Source organism: Melitaea cinxia, chromosome 13, assembly GCF_905220565.1.
Source record: "Melitaea cinxia chromosome 13, ilMelCinx1.1, whole genome shotgun sequence".
Lineage (NCBI taxonomy): Eukaryota > Metazoa > Arthropoda > Insecta > Lepidoptera > Nymphalidae > Melitaea > Melitaea cinxia.
The window spans coordinates 14,075,113-14,098,286 of NC_059406.1; the positions used below are offsets into that span (position 1 = coordinate 14,075,113).

General features: G+C 31.4%; 1 protein-coding gene across 1 annotated transcript; it reads left to right on the forward strand.

The window, feature by feature from the left end:
• Positions 1 to 11,163: 11,163 nt before the first annotated feature.
• LOC123658925 (uncharacterized protein F54H12.2-like) lies at positions 11,164 to 12,477 on the forward strand. Its single transcript, XM_045594216.1, has one exon. It carries the CDS (start codon positions 11,164 to 11,166, stop codon positions 12,475 to 12,477), a length of 1,314 nt encoding a protein of 437 aa, XP_045450172.1.
• The last annotated feature ends 10,697 nt before the right edge of the window (positions 12,478 to 23,174 follow it).

Sequence of the window (23,174 nt, forward strand, 5' to 3'; positions counted from 1 at the left end):
GATTTCATCCCAGTCTATGGGATCTATCCAACATTTTGTAACTTTTGATTACCATTTTCCTCAATCGTCAGTTGAAGTTTATCTCAATAATTGCATTTTTATTCACTAACACGTAATGGAGCACGTGGAAAATGAAGACATAACTTATTCTCCAAATAGATGAAGAGGCTTTTGCCCAGCAGTATCAGATTTACAGGTAGCAGTTCAATAGAGACTTGGAATCTATGTAAATTTGCCTCGATTTATCTTATCTAAATGTAAATGCATGCTAAAATTTCAACTCAATCAGAAACCGATAAGTGGTAATAACGAACAGTGTGACGTATCGATATAGCCATGAATAAATTTTTATAATTACAGACTAATTTGAATACAAAAAATTAATTACCAGATTGTTATATAAGTAAAAATGTAATAATGATTTATTATAATAAATATACATAATTATAGTATAATAAGCCGAGTTGGCACAACGGTCACAGCCATGGATTGTGCCGGTTGCGCTGGCGGTTGCGGGTTCGATCCCCGCACACGACAAACATTTGTATTGGCCATACAGGTGTTTGCCGTGGTCTGGGTGTTTGTGCGCTCCCCACCGTGCCTCAGAGAGCACGTTAAGCCGTCGGTCCCGGTTGTTATCATATACACATGATAGCGATCGTTACTCACAGTAGGGAATATATCCGCCAACCCGTATTGGAGCAGCATTGTGGATTAAGTTCTGATCCTTCTCCTACATGGGGAAAGAGGACTATGCCCAGTAGTGGGATATAACAGACTGAAGCGAATCATAATATAATGTAATAATACAAAATTATAAGCAATTGTTATAATTATTATTTCACTTCAATTGTTTTATTTTTTTTTTTTCAATTAATACCTACATATTAAATGAACGACGAATGATATTTTGCATCAAAAAATCGTCAAAAAACTTCTGCCTTGGCAAAAGAAAAACAAAGGTTTAGGACATAAAATAATGTATACACTATGCTCGACCATATTTCGGTTAATTCGACCAAAAATTGAGTAAAAACAGTCTTTAACGTTCATGACCAGACCGACTTCTAATTAAATCAGTTAGAGGAACTGTGAAGAGTGCCTAGTGTATAGTTTTATTGACGCTGAAAAATTGTAATTCGGACGAGTTACTTGCACAGTTTTAAATACTTTCCCTGATAGAAAAAAAATATTTTAATTATATTAGTAAAAATATAGAAATAAAATAATCCCTGTGCGATTACAATTAATATTGAATGTGTATAAATAAGAGTTTACCTCAAACAGAAACTTAGCAACTCACATGCGATTACAATAAATATTAAAGATATAGTATCGTAGTGTTTTAGCAACTGGCTGAAGCACTAGTGGTCAGTAGTCTCATCACTAATGTTTATATAAATTATATCGATGCTTGTCGTAGTCTGGGCAATTATGCTTATGTGTTATGAGTTTTCGAACTTCCGATCAATTTACACCATAGTAGGGGTCGTGGAGTGAGATATGTTACGACGTTGACGAAACAAGCACTAATATTAATTTCAGGAATTTTATCCACGATTCACATAATTCGTTAAAATATTGTTTTACATTACATAATTAATAAAAAAAATATTGTTCTTAAATAGGTTTAATGAAACTTAACAACAATTTTTAATTTTATCAGACCTGTGGTAACAGAAATTTTGTGATAGATCACTGAAAATAGATTCTGAAATTACATTCGCCCATAACTTAAAACCACTAATTAAAATATTAAATGTTGGTTTGTTTTCTTAAAATTTGTATGAGATCTTTATTATGTACTTTAGAAACATTTTTGTTAAGTTTACGCTTTACTTCGACCTTGTCCTTACTCTTAGAGTACTTTAATTGAAGCATTATTTCCGTGCAAAGCAATGTAATGACATCCTACGGCACTATATCTCTTAAATATTCATAATTTCATTATATATTATATATAATGGTCTTCATTGAAAAAATACTAAAATTGTATCATAAAAATTGGGAACATTCTCTGTAATTAAGAAGATCCTTAAAAATAATAATATTTTCGCTTCCATAAAAAATCATGCTTTATAAAAGAACATAAAATATGAAAAAAGTGAAAAATATGAAACGCTATAAAAGATTATCGAAAAACTTGATCTCTATTATCTTCACACAAACCTAATCTGCAAAAACTATTTCATAAAAACTTAACATGAGGGTACATAATACATACGCGTTTTTACTCCAAGCCTCCCCAATCTGGTCTCCAATCTGTATCAATCTTATCTGCCGTTAAATTGTCACATAAAACTTGTGAACACCTCCATAGAGGTTTTTCACTATCGTCGTCTCGGTATATTGACGAAATGTACTATACCATAGTATGACTTTATATACTTGTCTTTACACAGAAATAAGAATAGATTGGTATAAATATTCTTGAGTTATGCAATATGTGTTGTCATGAAGTTATGATCAAGAGAATTCATAATGGTTAGATATAAATAATAGTTGCTTGCATACAGTAGATAATTTCAAATAAAAGATGCATATTAAAATAAACAATACAATAAATAAATTTGGGTTGTCTGGAAGAAATGGCTAAATAGCCATAAGTCCGCACATTGTACTTCACAGTTTGTAAATATTTTTTAACCGACTTCCAAAAAAGGAGGAGGTTCTCAATTCGACTGCATTTTTTTTTAATGTATGTTACATCAGAACTTTTGACTGGGTGGATTGATTTCGACAAATTTTCTTTTAATCGAAAGGTGGTGTGTCAATTGGTCCCATTTAAAGTTATTTGAGATCTAACAACTACTTTTCGAGCTACATCTAATAATGCGTTTTTACTTGACGCTTTTTTCGTCGACCTACGTTCTATTATACCACATAACTTTCTACTGAATATACCGATTTTGATAATTCTTTTTTTGTTGGAAAGAAGATATCCCTAGCTTAGTACCATGATAAGAAAACCAGGATCTGATGATGGAATCCCAGAGAAATCGAGAGAAACTCTTGAAAATCCGCAATAACTTTTTACTGGGTGTACCGATTTTAATAATTTTTAATTTAATCGAAAGCTGATGTTTGTCATGTGGACACATATAAATTTTATTGAGATTTGATAACTAATTTTTGAGTAATCTTTGATAACGCGCAGTTACTTGACTATTTTTTCGTCGATCTACGTTGTACTACTCGTCGATGTAATTGAAGTCGGTTTTTTTTTCGTTTGCGAGCAAACACAATTATTAAATGTGTTTATTGTTTAAAATGTAGTTGTGGTGTACAATAAAGTATAAATAAATAAATAAACGTTGGAAAACTGAAGCTAAACTATGCATTAAAACAACTTACTTATATTATAAGTAACGAACTAATAGTTTGTTTAGTGTTAGCAGTCACGGAATCGTAAACCCGTAGGTGGTATTTTGGCGTGCGACTTATCATATTGTTTTGGTTAAAATGTTAAGATTTATTATTTGAAGGAAATTTTTTAATAATAAACAGTAAGATTAAATTAATAATAATATTTTCTTTACTTTCTCTTCACAAATACAAGACAAGACGAATTAAAAAAAATTGTGTTTATTTTTAAGATTGCTATTTCCACTGCTGATAAAAATAATTCCACAACAAATCAGTACATATAATTCGTACAATTTCATTTTTGTGTTACCCACAAATACTAAACATTTTTGAATATCATATCAACAATTGACCGTTCCAGCGGGGATCGAACCTGCATCTCCGACTGACTGTGTCGGTGCTCTAGCCAATTAAGCTATGGAACGATGTAGCCGCTAGATCGAAATTTTTGATATGGTGATTTTATATTCGGTTTAAGCGAACCGTGGCGCCGTCTATAGTGCGCTCTTTACAGAATCCCGTAACTATTCAAAGTTTCATATTACAATGAATATACATCGTTCCATAGCTTAATTGGTTCGATCCCCGCTGGAACGGTCGATTGTTGATATGATATTCAAAAATGTTTAGTACATATAATGTTGGAATTATTCGGTATTTACGACTGTATTTAAACTATGCTGTGGTAGGGCACAGCAGGAAATTTCCAGTACGTACATATATAGAATGTGAATGTATAGAACTTAATTGAGGTACAGAAGAAAATATCCTGCATAAAATATGGAGCGGCCGACTGGACTTGACCTTACAGAAGATCACAGACAAATAATACTGTTTCCAAGCATTTTTGTATTCCTGTGGTGAATAAAGCGACCAGAACTCCTGGGGGGAATGGGGGGCAGCACGTTTGCGAGGCTTCCGGTATTGCAGGCAGACACTTGCAATACCGGAAGTAAAATTAGATAATCTATAAGCTACGGTAATCGCTTACCATCGTACGCTTGTTTGCCGACCTAGTTGTATGAAAAAACTGACTAAAACTGAGTACAATAAAAATTGGCACGTAGATAAATGGAAATTCAGAATAATACACAGCATACTTTTTATCAATTCCATTTAATATAAAGAAATTATTTCAAAAATGTGCATATTTTTAATTACGTTCAAAATTAAAAAAAAAGCTCAAGTTAATGTTTTTGACATTTTGTACCTTTAAAAATAATATTTTAATTTATGTAGGTCGGTTCGGACTTTTCCGACAACGTGAAGTATCAGTTTTTTTTTGATTATTTGTTTTTATAAATAAACTTTGAACCGACCTCTATTTGGTGGTTTATGCTTTAAAAGCGAGTTATAAATTATTTTAATAACCCTTTTTAATGATAAACGCATTTGATTGCGTATTTTAGTTTCACTACCATTGAGAAAATAAGATAGTAAACTTATTAACCTCTATCTGAATAATTAGTCTCTAAACGGGGAAAAAAAAAACAATTCCAAAACTTGCTAATTTATAATTACGTAATAAAGTTTTAATATTCTCTACTTTTTTTTTTCATATAAACATTGCTCTGAAAATAAAAAATATAAAAAAGACTTATAAACTTTTCAAACCAAGAAGAATTTTTCAGTTTGAACTTATTATTACCGCGTTAAAACAAACATACAAATAAACAAAGTTTTCAGATTTATGATATTTATAGAGAATTTTAGAGTTTTACTGAGGTAGGTAGGGCACAGCAGGAATTTCCTGCTCAAAATATGGAGCAGCCCGACTGGGGTAGTACCTCGACCTTACAGAAGATCACAGCAAAATAATACTGTTTTCGAGCAGTATTGTGTTCCTGTTGGTGAGTAAGGTGACCAGAGCTCCTGGGGGGATTGGGGATTGGGTCGGTAACGCGCTTGCGATGCTTCTGGTGTTGCAGGCGTCTATAAGCTACGGTAATCGCTAATATCAGGTGAGCCGTACGCTTGTTTGCCGACCTAGTGACATAAAAAAAAAGTTAGTGTCATTATGTAGTAATGACGGTATCATTACCATAAATGTTGTCAATCCTTGTATCATTATTTACAGAGCGTGGCGTATCATTTTAATGAAAGACAATTTATAAGCGCCCTCCAAATGTGATTTGTTTCATTTTGCAAATTGTAAATAGCCCTTGAATCATTATAATGAAATATTATTCGGAAGTTATTATTGAAACAGGAATTATATATTAATGGAAATCGCTTAAAGGCTTTTTATATATGTATATTTATGTATGTTATTGTTTAAATTGCGTAAAATTAATAGGCCGGGGAAAAGTATTTCTGTGTTTTGTAGTAAATAGTTGCAAAAAAACCTTTTTGGTTGTATCGTTTGTAACTGGCTTTTTCATACCACGAAATGGTGACATTTTAACAATGATATCAAAAAGTAAAAAATAGTTTACCACCACTTTAATTTGTTTTTCTGTCCGCCAAAATAAGTGAATTTGCCTGTGAATTTCAAAAATACATATATTTTGAATATTAAAAATTGACCCGGAAAATTTACTCCGATACTTCTAATTAAAGCAAAAACGAGTTAATATCACAAAAGCATTGTAAAAATAAGCTCAGTATTTTAAATCAGAAAATTTTATAAACTTTAAAAGCAGATGAAAAATTACGTAAAGAAAAAAGTCGGTTGTGACCTAAGCTAATGAATTTTGAGGGAAACTCACGATGGGCGGGTAAAATAAAAAGAATCGGGTCTTTCGCTACCTCGTTGTACTGTGACACCTTTTTGTGAGGAAAGCGGAAATTTTCAGACGTGTCCTAAAAAGATTACTGGATATTTTCTGTAACATTGTTACTTATGTAGTGTGTAAGTAAATATTATATAGATGTTATATGTAGTAGTAGCGTAAGAGTGCCTTAATAAGTACTTATATAAAAATGTGTAATGTTTGAGATTGAGAGCAGTAATAAATCATCCTTGGAACAAGTAAGATGTGTTTAATTACATAACAACTTCCCTACATGGCGACCCTGCCAGGATACATAACAGTAGTGGGTATTCGTGCATTCTGGATCAACCTTCGGTTGATCCAGAATACACGAATACGACATGGCTCCTCGCCTAAAAAAAAAAAAAAAAAAAAAAGGTTTTGGGGTCATCTAAATCGATTGCACTCATCCGTTTTGTGCTAACTCTAACGGTTCGCAACTTAGGTTTCTAAATTTGCAAACTCCACTACCTTTAATTACTATGCAATTACCTTAATTACTATACAATTACTAACTATCATTAACGACCATTACGCTTCTCTTACCAAACTACATTCCTTTGACGTCTTATTGACAATATTACAAGCGCTACATATTACCAAACCAAGTCGATACATTGGCGTGGGGTCATTACAAATTAAGAAAAGTATAATAGGTACATAGTTTATTTTTATTTGTTTTCTTATATTTGTGGTTTTATTGTAAATAACTTTTAAATTTTTAAAACATGTTTATCTTTCTTTTTGTATTCTAATGTAATAAAATCAATCCTTTACTTACTTGAATTTTTGTTGTCATAAGTGTAATATTTTCAGAATGTATATATTTTTAAATTGTTTTTAGATGTAATAAATTTGTTTTCTTACCTCCATTGTATTATTGTAATTTTTAGTTTAAGAATCAATAAAACAGTTTTAAAAAGTAAAAAATGATTATTGTTTTCTTGTACCTCGTCTAATCCACACGTAAGGAAAAATGAAACATTTTATTCATCCATTCACTGCAATAGTTGCGGGACCTAGTGGTTGTGGAAAATCAAATTTTGTTACAAAATTTATTAATAATATGGAAGAAATATGTAACACATCTTTTTCCCAAGTAACATGGTGCTTTGATGAGATGCAACCCTTATACAATTTAAAAAATGTTAACTACTTTCAAGGATTACCTGACTTAAGTATGTTTGATGGTAAAGAGGCCAATTTGATTATAATAGATGATCTGATGAGAGAATCTGATGGTCGCATTGTAGATATATTTACAAAGGGTAGTCATCATAGAAATTTAAGCGTATTTTATATAACTCAAAATCTGTTTCATCAAGGAAAAGGTCAGAGAGATATTTCCTTAAATTCGAACTATATAATTTATTTTAAGAACCCTCGTGATAAAACACAAATTCGATATTTAGCTCGTCAAGTTTCACCAGATAATGTAAAATTTGTACAAGAAGCTTATAAAGATGCAACGACAGAGGCACATGGTTATTTAATGATAGATCTCAAACAAAATACTAATGACATGTATCGTTTTAAGACGAATATATTCCCAACTGACAAAAACTGTTCAGTTTATGTACCGAAAAGAGGGTTTAAATACGACAAGAACCAACAAAGTTCTATCATTTACAAATAATGTCTGGAGCCTTAAAGACACATAAAGAACTGCTCATCGCATTGCAAACTTTAAAACCAAAACATCAAAAAGCTTTATTAAAATCATGTGATGAAGATGAAATAAATTGCATATGTGAGTGTATTCATAATGTGCTACAAGGCAAAGTCCCAATAAAAGAAAAGGATAAAAAATTTTTAAAACAATATATAACATTACTCCGCAAACTTGTTCGTAAAACTACAACCAAAGTTAGAAAAAATATAATTGTTCAAAAAGGTGGTGCATTTCTACCTATTATTTTAGGTTCTATATTAAGTGGATTAGTTAGTGGTCTTATTTAAAATGGAACACACTAAGAAAATGTTACTGGTGGAACCAAGTTTGATTGATAAAATAAATGAAAGGAACGCGAGTCACGAAAATCCTAAATCTCGATTAGATACAGAAATGCAAAATATTCTTAAAAGTAACGATGACGACAGAAAAAAATGGATTTTATACTTACAAACATTACAAAGATATTTGCACTTTACCAGAGAAGATCGTCAATCTTATCAACTTCCAATAATAACCTCAAATATGGATTCATCTGAAACACTTTTGAAAAAAGAACAATATGATAAAAGTAGTGATTCATACACCAAAGAGCCTATTGTCGACCACACATTGAATGAAGAAGTTGTACACAAAGAAAGTGACACAGTTCAAAATAAAACTATATACTCAAAAAAGCAAATATTAAGTTTAATACCTAAATCGTACATTAAAAAAGGTGAGTCATTATTAGATTTCCTATTAACAAATCAGAACAAAGTACACTGGAATGATGATGGTACAGTACTCGTGGACAATAACAAAATAAGTGGGAGTAATATTGTAGATTTAGTTAATGATTCATTAAGACCATTAAAAAAAAGTGATCCAATAGGATGGGAAAAATTTGCTAAAGCTTTGAAGGACTCACTTATATTGGTAATCCTAAGAGAAGCGACTATATTAATCAACTTCGGTTAAAAAGTTTTGAAGAAATATCTGGTGACGAGGAATATTCTACACCTACATCCGAAAAAAAGTATATTAGAAAATTAAAGAAGAAAATCGATTGGGAAAAATGGACCCCCTACTAGAAATTCACAAAATTTATTATGATGCATCACACCCTGCTGGTTATAGCAGTATTGAAAAACTTGCAAAAGCTATGACAGGAAAAATGAAAAAAAATGAAGTCAAGCAATGGTTACAATCACAAGAAACGTACACACTTCATAAACCGGTTTACAAAAAGTTTCCTCGAAACAAATATATTTTATCTGACCTTAATAAACTATGGCAAGCAGATTTGAGTGACATGCGAACATATAGTAAATATAATGATGGTTATAACTATATATTGTGTGTTATTGATGTATTTAGTAAGTATGCTTATGCTCGACCTATGAAAAATAAAAATTCTTTAACAATCAAAAAATGTTTTGAGAGTATTTTTGAGGAAGCTCATACAATTCCTACCCACATACAGTCTGATAAGGGTACTGAGTTTGTTTCCAAAGATGTTCGTCAATATTTTAAGAGTAATCATATTAATTATTATACAACAAATAATCCTGATATTAAGGCCAGCATTGTAGAAAGATTTCAAAGAACACTCAAGTCAAAAATGTGGCGCTATTTTACACATAAAAATACGTATAGATATATAGATATTTTACAAGATTTGTTATATGCATATAACCATAGTTTTCATTCAAGTATTAAAATGCCTCCATGTGACGTAAGTTCTAGTAACATTATGACTGTTTGGAATAATTTGTATGTTCGAGAAAATGAAAGATCTCTACGAGATATCTCATTACCAAAGTTTCACGTCGGTGATTATGTTAGAATCACAAAATACAAACATATATTCCAGAAGGGATACGAATCTAACTGGAGTGATGAAATTTTTATTGTTTCAACTGTAATCCCTAGATCACCTTGGGTTGTGTACACCTTAAAAGATTTACAAAACGAAGTTATAGAAGGTACTTTTTATGAAAGAGAATTACAAAAAGTTACTCCACCTAACCCCACTTCAGACTACAAAATAGATAAAATAATAACATCTCGATATTCTGGTAGCAGAAGGCAAGTGCTTGTCAAGTGGAAAGGTTATCCTGATAAATTTAATAGTTGGGTTTTGGCATCATATTTAAAACAGATATAATGAAAGGAAGTTTTTATTTAACATTACTAAGCAACAGTTCAATAGAATATTTTCCAGATAATATGACAACAAAGTTTTCTACTAAATTACCGAAATCAATCAAATTAGAGGGGGAATGGGTTGTTGGTGTTGTTGAATTTCAGTACCCGTGTACAATGTTCACTGTTCAAGAACATGAAAATATAGTTTATATTAATAAGAATATGTTAATGCCAAATGAAAAACATCCTTCTATTGTTTACTATAAAAAACATATTCCCGCTACTAACTATGACAATATTAATCACATTTTGAAAGCTTTAAATAATATGAGAGAAAATATAACCTTTCGATACGATGAGATATCTAAGTTCGTATCTGTGACAATTGCAGATGATTCAATAAAGTCCTTGACATTATCACATAAGTTATGTATTCAATTAGGGTTTGAACCTAATAAAAATTTGGTAGAAAAGACGTTTGGAAAACGACCTGCAAACTTACATCTGGGATTACCTCACAACTGTTTGTTTATTGTGATATAGTGGAACCACAGATCGTTGGAGATGTTATGACCTCTTTACTTAGAATTATACCACTAGATTCTTCAAAATACATATATGGTGCAAATAAAATGCATGTGTTTTCCCCTCCTCACTACATATCAGTTATGCGCAGAGAATTCGATACAATTGAAATAGATATAAGATCAAGCACTGGTCAAAAAATACCATTCCAGTTTGGAACAGTGTGTATTAAACTACATTTTAGAAAGTTATAATGTATCCTCACAGTAACATAAATTGTCCATACGAAAATTATTATACTCATCAAGCTGGTTCTGGAATAGGAGTCATATACAAAGGAGTTCCTTATCAACGTGGTCATGGCATTGGGAACTTTTTGGGAGGGTTATTTCGATCTGTTTTACCTTTGCTTTCAAGCGGTGCTAAAGCCATAGGAAAGGAAGCTTTGAGCGCAGGTGTTGGAATTCTCTCTGATATGACAAGAGCACGACCCATGGATGAATCAATAAAGTCACGGCTTAAGGAAATTAGTTCAAATTTGAAAAGAAGAGCTGATAAAAAAATTGATAAATTAAACATGTCTGGTACAGGCTATATAACTAAAAGAAAATGTCTTGGGACGGTCATTCCTTCATCGAACGGTAAAGGAAAAGGTGTTAAGAAAAGAAAATCAACTCGTCAATATCAAGGAGATATATTTACATAAATTGTAAAACAATGTCTTTCTTACATAGTCACTCTTGTGAATGTATAAAATCTGAATTAGATTTGTTTGCTTTACCATCAACACAAACAAGCATAGAAAGTGGAATGTGGGTGCAATATAAACCAATATCATCTTTAGCTGACGATGGTCCTATAGAATTTCAAGTCCCTGGAACTGGTGATGACTATATAGACTTATCTCATACACTGATTCAATTAAAAGCAAAAATATTAAATGAGGATTCTTCAAAACTGGCTGCTTCAACTGTTGTAGCACCTGTAAACAATTGGCTTCATTCAGTTTTTACTCAACTCGATGTTTATTTAAACCAAAAATTAGTTTCACCTCCAAACAATACATATGCTTATCGAGCTTACATTGAAACTCTTTTGAATTATTCATCTGAGGCAAAACAATCTCATTTAACGTGTAGCCTTTGGTATGAAGATACAGCTGGTAAAATGGATTCAACCGAAGAAAAAAATTCAGGTTTTACTAAAAGACAGCAATTAGTTTCAGAAAGTAAGGAAGTTGAAATGATAGGACATCTTCATGGTGACATATTCAATCAAGAAAAATTTTTAATTAATGGCGTTGAGATGAGTATTAAATTGGTGAGATCACGTGAAACATTTAACCTGATGGCTCCAACAGACGATGTTAAATACAAAATAAACATTACAGATGCGACTCTCCTTGTTAGAAGGACAAAAATTAACCCCTCTGTCTTACTTGCCCATCAAAAAGTCTTAGCCACCACAACTGCAAAATATCCCATAACTCGAGCTGAAGTAAAAGTTCTAACGATACCGTCAGGGGTCCAGGGTAAGACATTAGACAATATCTTTTTGGGTCAAGTACCTAAGAGATGTATAGTTGGATTTGTAAGTAATGCAGCATTTAATGGTTGTTTGTCTAAAAATCCGTTTAATTTTGAGAACTATAAAATGAATTCCTTTTGTTTATATATTGATGGTCAGCAAATACCTTCAAAAGCTTTACAACCATCTTTTGGTAATAATATTTTCACTGCAACCTATCATACATTATTCTCAGGAACAGGGATACATTTTCTTAACGAAGGTAATGGGATATCTCACGATAAGTATTCAAAAGGTTATTGTTTGCTAGCATTTGATCTCACACCTGATTTATCAGCCAATTCATCTAGTCATTGGAATCTAATTAGACATGGTAGTGTTAGATTAGAAGTTCGCTTTAAATCTGCTCTGACTCAAACGATCAATTGCGTTGTTTATGCAGAATTTGATAATGTCATTGAAATAGATAAAAATCGTAATGTAACCGTTGACTATAGTAGCTAAGAGAATGAATATTGTATTTCCTTTCTAAGTATTATTAAGTTCTCACTCTGTAATATGTGTTATTGTGTAAGTAAATGATTATTTTTAAGTTTTCTTTCATTTTATTTTAAAAACCCTGTCAATTGCATGTTAAATAAGAAGGTCTAGCTTATTTATTCCACTTGTGTATGATAGAGCGAATGAATAAGTCTTCTTTTAAATAATTATGAATACTTTACAAATACAATCATACTTAAAAAAGATTCATCCAAGCTTACAAAATAATGTGTATGCTGCGAATCGATTACCAATGTATGTGACGGCTCCCACATACCTTATAAGCAATTTGGACCCGGACTCAAAACCAGGATCTCACTGGGTAGCCATCCACATAGACAGTAATGGTGTTGGTGAATATTTTGATACGTATGGCCGCTTGCCTATGGGGATGCATAAAATGTTTTTGAATAGAAATGCAAGGAAATGGCATTTTAATAATAGTAGGATACAAAATGATTGGAGTTCAGTGTGTGGCGAGTACTGCTTAATGTACTTACTGTATAAGTTTAATAAGAAGTCATTGACAGAGTTTCAAAATGAATTTGACAGCGATACACTTAAAAATGATATGTTATTAAGTATTATGTTCAAATCTTATTTTATGAGAGATTAAAAATGTAACTTAAAGATTACTTGGAAATAAATAATGTTTTGAACAGAAATTGAAGCAAAGTTTTATTGTAAACCTCCGCTTTAATATTGTCAATAAGACGTCAAAGGAATGTAGTTTGGTAAGAGAAGCGTAATGGTCGTTAATGATAGTTAGTAATTGTATAGTAATTAAGGTAATTGCATAGTAATTAAGGGTAGTGGAGTTTGCAAATTTAGAAACCTAAGTTGCGAACCGTTAGAGTTAGCACAAAACGGATGAGTGCAATCGATTTAGATGACCCCAAAACCTTTTTTTTTTTTTTTTTTTTTTTTTTTTTTTTTTTTTTTTTTTTTTTTTTTTTTTTTTTTTTAGGCGAGAAGCCATGTCGTATTCGTGTATTCTGGATCATCAACCGAAGGTTGATCCAGAATGCACGAATACCCACTACTCATAACAACTTCCCTACACTTAGATATTGTACCTACTATACTATTATAAGAAAAAAAAAGTTATTTTGGAGGTGAAGTCAGTTGTGTTTGTAATTGTGAACAGCTGATTATTACCTATATACTATAATGTATTTAATATATATACACACGATCCACTGTCCCTTAGATATGCAACTTAGTGCCTGTGTTAGGTTATTATCTGTTGATATAGACATTTTTTTTTTGAAACATGTAAATACATACATTACACCCAGATTCTGGGCGGTAATTGAACTGACGACCACCGGAGTAGAAAGCAGGATTACTGCACAATTCGGATTATTCAGTAATGCGTACTTTAGGTGGATAATAATTTATCTACTGAATTGAAATGGAGAATTGTGGTGATTAAGTTTCAAAGCTTTTTGTATGTAGATGGGATACTTTCACGGCAGTAGAATGTACATAGGAAGTTTCAGTTTGGTTCAAATAATAGTTTGGTTCATGTATACGAAACCTTAATGCAAGCAGAATTTGGCATCAGCCTAGCTATTTGACAAGACTGCATGACTCCATTTTATACTATATTTAACCAGGGAACATAATAATGAACATAAGAATAATAATGAATATAAGAATAATAATGAATATAAGAATAATAATGAACATAAGAATAATCTTAATATAGAACAAGTTGATACAATTGTGTACATAAAAGAAAAATTAACTCTCTGTGTCCACAACTGCTTTGCATTCTATGAAAAAGCTACGTAGAAGGCTGCCGCTGTAAATTGGTTGTGTATACTTTGTGATGCTATTTTTAGCCTGCTGGGCGGTGGATCGCAATGAATACCATAAATTCGCGCTTGTTTGTTTTGCATGCGTGTATTTATGTACGTATATTATTTCGCTCCTAGTAACTCCTCTACGAATATACGACCTTTAACAAATACGGATACCGTAATACAAAAACTCTTGTATTTGTTTTGGCAGTTTATGTGTGGACATAATAAAGTTTTCTTTAAAATAATGTTAAAAACTGTTCATGTTCTATCCTCACTTTTTTGCTTTTTGTGACGATATCGTATAATCAACTATTGTATATTACCGACGCGCTCGACTAGTATTATTGTAAACTTATAGCTATTTAAAAATTTATTCTTTCTAATGTATTTCTCATATAAGTGAATTGTAAATTCTTATGAGAATCTTCGACCTGAAAAAAAAGTTTAAAATCAGACTGTTAATGAAGCTTTAAACAATATGTTAGTTATAAATAAGCAATATACAAGTTAAATTATATAATATGTGGGAAAGTTTGGAAAACGGTAGACCATTGTTGTATAACCAGAGAGAAGCCCACATTTTGAACTGAGTTTCAATCCTAGCTTTATGTGGTGTTAAAAATTCTGGAACACCTATTTATTTATTCCTGACTAAGAATCTAAATATAAACTTTCACACTTCAAAAATTGCAGAATACAAAATTTTATTCCGTATTTCAGCGTCATAGTAGAATTTTTATTGAAAAATGGATGACATGAATTGACATAGCGCATAGTTACATTTTTTAAATGTCAAAAAAAAATGACGATTATGTATGACTGACTAATCCAAAATATTTTGGACTGCATTAGTTGGTTAGGGCTTTTTAATCTAGTCAGGCGTCTAGATTTACTTGATTACAAAGTTTAAATTGGAAACAAATTATTTGTGTCCAAGTAAAACCAGTTCAAGAAGTTTTGATCGTCTATAATTAGACGCAACCGCTCTTCAGTTTTTATCGTTACAAATCTCACAAACAAAAGATTTTTTACTGTGAAATTATAATATAAAAAATGTATTTTTCTGTTTCGCTGCCATAACACAACACTACTTTGGTAGGGTATGCCACAAAAAAAAAATTACAATTTTATGTAAATAATGACGACAATTGGACTAGTCGCCTTTGCAGCGGTAGTCGGCGTAATTTCTGTTCGAGACTGAGCATAGACACCCGATAGCAATCGCTATTCATGGTGGGAATATATTCAAGTACCCGCAATAAATCGCAGCGTGTTGGTTTTGGTGTCCGTCGGTGCCGGTTGTTATCATGTACGTACACATGATAGCGATAGTTACTCATAGTAGGGAACATATCCGCCAACTTGAAGTAAAGTAGCGTTGTGGGTTACGCTTTAATTCGTCTCCTACATAGAGCTCAATACGAAATGCAGAACTAAAATTCACATTATAACCCATAAAGTGTACTTATTGTATTAGTATTTGCTCTTGAGAAACAGTAATAGTGTCTGCATTGGAGGCAATTAGTACAAGGGTAAAGTTAAATTTATATGCTTCTAGTTACGCATCATTACGTTTTGACCTTGTAGGAAACGGGAATACGCGCGCAGAAAATTCAGTCCTAAGAGTAAGAATCTTTATATATTATATGTTTAAATAAACTTAAATACTTTACAGTTACTATATAATATTAAGTCCATGTTGTAGAATCTTTTTTCCGACATGATCCGACATGTCTGTTGGCGATTTTTACTTGTCTGGTTAGTCTATTTTACTAAATCGCTTCATCCTCATTTAAATTTCCTTTTTATTCCTAACACGTTTGCGTGTATTATGAATGTGTTGTTTCAGCGATGCATGAAAACAAACAAGATTGGGTTTTATGCTTTTTTTTGACGCCAATTATTCTAATCATTCTAAAATTTTCGGACTGCTCTCTAAAGAATTTAATTAACTCAAATTTTTATATGAGTTAACTGAGTGCTTAAAAATGATATTGTTAAAAATTTTGTACAAAATAAACAATGTAATATGGATTGTTACTAGTTGTAGTGTGTGTTGTTGTATTTAAATTCAACAATTTGATGGGTCAGTGGTTATAGCATCTGGCTGTCTTACCAAAAGGCGTGAAAGTATTACCCCTCACTGCAAACGTTTGAATGTAAATGGACATTACAAATGTTTGACGTTGTTTAGAGATTTGTTATAACATCGTGCGCGAGATATAAGAAAAAATATTTTTATTTAAGCACTCGAAAGTGTTGCATGTATTAAAGAAATTATAATGTGAACAATATTTAAAATAAAGTCAGAAAAAACTATATAAATTGAGGTTTTTATTTTCAGTGTGCGTAATCGTGTCACTTTCAAAATGAAATATATTATATGCTAGCTGTGCCCGCGACTTCATCCACCTGGAACTTAACAAAAAAGTTATTGTTCTGTTCGCAGAGTTATAAAATAAATAAATTTCTAAAATAAAAGTAGCCTATGTTAATCCTTATTACATCAGCTATCTGCCAGTGAAAGTCCCGTCAAAATCGGTCCAGCCGTTTCAGAGATTAGCTGGAACAAACAGACAGACAGACAAAAATTGTAAAAATGTTATTTTGGTATATGTATCGTGTATACATCCATATGGATATAGTAAAAATCCATTCAGTAAAAAGCAGTTTTTTTTGTTATTTTAGTATTATAAACAAACACTCCAATTTTATTTATTTGCATAGATGTACCGTGTATACATCCATATGCCCATATGCATTTAGTAAAAAGCGGTTATTTTAATATTACAAACAGCCACTCCAATTTTATTTATTTGTATAGTATATGAATAATATACAAATTTGAAAGTAATGTATATTTAATGGTTTTTAAAAGACTTGTCAAACACATGTAGTTTTTCCGCGAAGCAAAGGTTTTTTTTTTTAAATTTGAAACCTTTGAACTTCACGACGTTGTAGAGTTTATTTTCATTTTGTAAAGAGAAATAGCTAAAGGCAATATGATGTGAGTTTTATTTTGAGCATTTACCAACACAGTAGTAATTTAAAAGAATTTCTAAAACCGTCAAAAGTATTTTTATATTTCTATGAAATGATAAATCGTGAAAAAAAAAACAGCTGACAAACAATGTGAACAGAATTTTCAGTTTTGATAAAAGTAAGGTCTGATTTGATCAATCTTGCTCAACTCATAGTAGTGCTAACATTATTTTGTAAAAATATCCCTTTTTTACACTTAAATACGTTAGTTTTGAGATATAGCGGCGAGTTTATATAAAAAAGAGATAGCTTTACGTATTATTAATGAAGATATCGAGTATGGATCTGGTATCAAAGGTGTCAAAGGTACAATATGACAAGTCTCAACTAAAGGGCTCGCAAGCGTTACTAGAAACTCTTCTAGTTTATTATAAATGTGTTTTTATCTAAAGACGTTAACATCGTGTACTCGATCGTGTCCCACACCCGGCGACACCTCGGACACTTGTGATAAATGACATGCAATTGTGTGCTCGAACGCCATCTTATTGTAGTTTCGGCCATCGATCATTCCCAATCCTATTGGCAGGTCCTTTATATAGCGAAGTTGTTCGGGTTTTCCATTTCTACAATAGAAAATATTATATTCTAATGAAATCCTACATTATTGCGAAGCGCTAGAAATGTTTTTGGAACTTTATGTTTTTTTGTGTTTGATTAAATCTCTTTGTTTTGTATTTATCAGGGATCGTATTAGCTTTGTTTATGATTGCCGTAATAAATTTTGAGCATTTGAAGAATCTTTGAGGATAAAGTTTTCGGCACCGTAGATAAGGAATGTTGAGTTTTAATTATTTCTGAAGTTGTTTAAAAATATAATTGTTTAAATAAGTAGATAATGTATTAGTAGTAGAAGAAACTAAATATTGTAGTATGCTTTTGTAACTAAAAAAAAAATAATATATTTCTGTAGTTACGCTTACGACAGTTTTCAAATATAACTAAGGTCTAGACGGCACAATGGGTAAAACTCGTGAATCGATTATATCTATTCGACAGTAAATGTGGGAGGAAATCTAGGTTGATCTGGCTAATTTTTAAGAACGAGATTTGTATTTATAATTTATCTCGTTCTTTGATAACCAAGCAAATACGTGTCTTAATGGTTTGTTAAACCGTATATATATTATGTCTGCCTTGCAAGTTTAGTTAAACCGACACTTCTTTCCAAAAATTAGATCTTTACGTGAAAATGAGACATTTAGAATAAAATAGATACATATATCTAATAAGTCTTAGAAATATATTTATAAAGAAAACAATAACCAAGCAATATATAAAACTTAAAGTCTAAGAATCAAAGTCAACTAAATAATACGAATCATAAAACACTCATAAGAGGGTAGTTCAGAAACAGACCATGGGAATTGAAACCTATTACGCTATCAAATCGCTCCAAAATTAGGATAACTCGTATAATATTACAACACCTCGTTCGGTGACATATGATCTATAGGAGGATTCTTAATAAAACCCACTTCACAAATCATTCGAAATAATAAAATTGGGTGACATAAGCAAGTTTAGTGAATTTGGTTCATGAATCAAATAACATATTGCTTTTATACTCGAGCCTTTAGCTTCATATTGAGATGTATAATGTATAATCTGTTAATGTAACTACAATAAAATCAAATAAAAAAATGACTTTAGTGAAGTATGCGTTAAAAGCACATTTGAATCGTCTATTTAGAAATTAAATTTGAAATTGTTTCAATTAGCTAATTATAGTTGATTAATTAAAGTGAAGCTACCACCGATTCGGAATGTAGATTCTGCAGAGAAGAAATGTCTTTTTTATAACAAAACACAGTCTTAATACTCTGTCTGTTGGTGAGTAAGGTGACCAGAGCTCCTGGGGGGAATTGGGGATGGAGTCGGCAACGCGCTTACGATGCTTCTGGTGTTGCAAGCGTCTCTTCTTTTAACTGCGGAGTTTCATGTCGATTCTTCTCTATCTTTATATATATATATATATATATATATATATCATTTTATACAACAAATACAATATACGACATAACAAATGATCAAAAGGATGATAGATCGTTGAATACAACTTTATTAAACATCGAAAACAATAACATATCTTTTGTGATCGTTTCATTATAAGCAATTTTTACGTTTCATTTTTATTTATTGAAGCTTTAATTTATGAAGATGAGTAAACTGTCAGATTAAGTGCATACAGAAAATTTATGACGGCATGTTATTTGTTTTATCTGTAGATGGTACAATTAAATATACTTATATTTTTTTGTCGTTATAGTTTTTATATGAAACATTTGTGAATTTTATTGTACACATATTTACAGTATTTTTTTTAAATCGTAGAGTGATTTTTAATACGATTTTTTTAAATAAGTACCTACAAAAATTTCAAAAAATTACACGATATATTTTTAATAACTACCCACAAAAATTTCAAAAAATTACACCCTTGATATACCTATTTGTAACATCCTTTATACTGCGAGCAGGATGCAAGCGTTCTTCTTTATCTAAATAGCAGCTTTTGTGGTCAAAATTCGAGTTTTTTTTGAAAAGAAAACATATTAAATAAGCTGCCTTATCTAGAGTCGAGCCGGAAGGCATAAACGGGCGTCTGCCGGTCGTCGGCCGTTAAGCCGTGGAGTGGGAATGGGCTTTTAGATCGATGTTGAATTTTTGTCCCTTTTATCTGATTGTTGACAATGTTTCACTGCGATCATTTTTAATGTTATTTTTTATTAAATGAGTTGAAAAATGAGGAAGTTCTTTCATAAACTTTTTATTCGCCATGAAATTGATTGTGATTACTCTTAAACGAAAAAAAAAAAAAACGATTTCAATTTACATTGACAAGTAACAACGCTAGTAGTCGAAAAAATAGTAATTTAAATACGCATTATTAGGTATATTGCAAAAATTACTTGTCGGATCAAATTTGAATGGGACTAAACGACAAGCTGATGCTTGTCGATTAAAAAAGAATAATCAAAATCGGTACACTGGTGTATTGAAAAAATCCTCCTTTTTTGAAGTCGGTTAATCTATCTTATTAAGTCTGTTCTATTTATTTATAGTTACTATAACACAATGATTGTGAAGGACGTTGTTGCGAGTTTAATTTTTATTTATTTATTTATTAAGGTTTGCTAGCAGTTGTTACATTTATGAAACATTACAATATTAATTTTATCATAGACTACATTTCTAAACGTACAACCATATTAAAGCAAACACGACATGCAAAGTTATCCTGTTAATATAACAATAGAAGAGACCAGTAGCAAGAACTCTGAAGAAAATAAGGCATAAAATTTAAAGATGATATATATTTTTTTGTTTTTAAATTTTGTAGTGCCTAATTGTAACATATATTGTAAGAGAAATAATATCAAGATTAGTGCGCAGAAATTTCATTAAGCCAGTATTTGACCAAGCCAAAATCGTAAAGTTTACAAGAACATTCATCAGTGGAACTTAATTCATAAAATGAACTCAAATTACGCTAAGCTCTTTTGAATTAATTAGTGAAATCAAAAATTATCAAATCAATCAAAAAATATCATATAGGTACACTTAGAAAAATGTTTTTAATGCAATTTTGTTGTTTTGTTGAACTAAGTCAGCAGTTCTTTTGTTACATTAACAAGAACTTGCAAACCACTTTAAAAGTAAGACAAAAAATGAGTTATATGAACCAAAAAACGAACCGAATTAAAGTCTCCCCGAATCAAGACTTTCTTTTCGTCGTTTAAACAATTAATAAATCGACATAAAAAGTCAGAAGTTAACCTAATAAATTAGTAGTCTCAACTTCATCAATCTCAGATCACGTTCCAGTAAGTTCCATTCGTTTTTACCGAATTCCTCTAGAACTTCGATCTCGGTACTTTTGTAGGAATTTTTAATTGCAAAAAGTTCGAAGCAATTATCCACTGCGGTCTGATTAATTTGTCATTTTAAATGTTCTTATCGTCTTTATCTTATAGAAAATGATTGTGTTTGCTCGCAAATGAAAAAAAAAAACGACTTCAATTACAACGACAAGTAATACAACGTAGGTAGACGAAAAAAATTAAGAAACGCACTAGTCGCCACTAAGAATTTCGAGGGTTTCCCTCGATTTCCCTAGGATTCCATCATCAGATCCTGGTTTTTTTTTATCATGGTACTACACTTGGGATATCACCTTTCCAACAAAAAAAAAATTATCAAAATCTGTTCATAAACGACGCAGTTATCCTACATAAAACATACATAAAAAATAAAAATATATATATGCGGTCGAATTGAGTACTTCCTAATTTATATTAACGTATAATGTATGTAAAATTGATCTTTATATACGATTTTATTATAATTTTAAACGAAATAAAACATTACGTCAAGTATTATATACATTAGTGTAACTTAGTCCTTTTTTGGTGTAATATTTACCTGTACGCCAAAAGTCCGGTGTGTACAAAAATCATAATAAACACATACATCTCACACTTAACGATTTCTAGTGCGATGAGTGAGCGAATCTCCAGTCGGGAGTCTAAACATATACACACGAAACCAAACACAGACCAAGGCAAATATCTGTATAGCTTATACAAATATTTGTCATGTATAAAGATGTAGCCCCAGTTATTATTGTTTCATGTAATTGAAATGAGAACTTCAATCAATTGAAATGAACAATTTTGTATCAGTTTATTATATGTGTATATATTATCGCATAAAACAATAGAGAAATTATTAAAAAAAAAAGATTGATTCAGACTGTCACGTTCCACTATTAGGCATATGTGTCTCATTCTCCTTGTAGTGAAGAGTTGGACCTTAATTAAAAATTATGTTTATTGAAAACAAGACAATTACAATTAATACATTAGACGGCGGCATACACTAGGCAAGGCCGTTCTGTAGGTTACAACTTACTACCACAAAACCAGTTACAATTACAAATTTATCACACTGTTCTTTTACTGCTACAAATACCTTTGGTGCAACGTACCAAAATTCTGTAATGGTACCTGTACTGCGGTATTGAACTACAAAATCACACAGCGTCGTTGCTGTTCCTAGTTAGACGTTTCAGCCTGTAATATCCCACTGCTGGGCATAGCCCTCTTTCTGCACGTTGGAGAAGAATCGGAGCTTAATCCATCACGCTGCTCCACTGCGGGTTGGCGGATGTATTCCAGATGTCTCTATGATAAAAACCTGGACCCATAGCTTGTGGTGCTCTCCAAGGTTCTGTGGCATTTATACAAATAAAAATATCTATTCCTAACTAGAATCAAACCCTTGATTGACAATGTTTTAAGTAGCTTCACGCCACTTCACGCATAAACGGTACGGAGAGTAAAAAGGTTTTAAAGATTTAATAATAAAAAATTGTTAATTGCAAAAAATTTTACGCTAATCTAGTGACGTGAAAACCTGTGATACACTGTCATCAGACTCATTGTTACCAGCTCAAGGACGAACAACTTCAAACAATGGAAATTCCTCGGGTTCTTGTAAAGCTTCGAGCCGTATCACGCTTTAACGGACCAACTTTGTAGTAGTGATGGAAATATTTCAAAAACGTCGATTTATCGATAAATTAAAAAAAAAAATGCAAATTTTTTGTAAGGTACCTGTTTCGCCGATCGTTGATTAAGCTTATCTCTCACATAAGTTACTGATAGGCTGAAGGATACATTATTTATATGTATATATATTATCTTTTTGGTGTAATATACAAAAGAAATATTAGTTTTTTCTCTGGCTTGACTATAACTGCCAGGTAAGACGATCCACACAAATATACCTGAATGGACACAACGTATT

Bases quoted from the DNA above. Each gene is read 5' to 3' on its own strand.
- LOC123658925 (XM_045594216.1), top strand. From the start codon at position 11,164: ATGTCTTTCTTACATAGTCACTCTTGTGAATGTATAAAATCTGAATTA.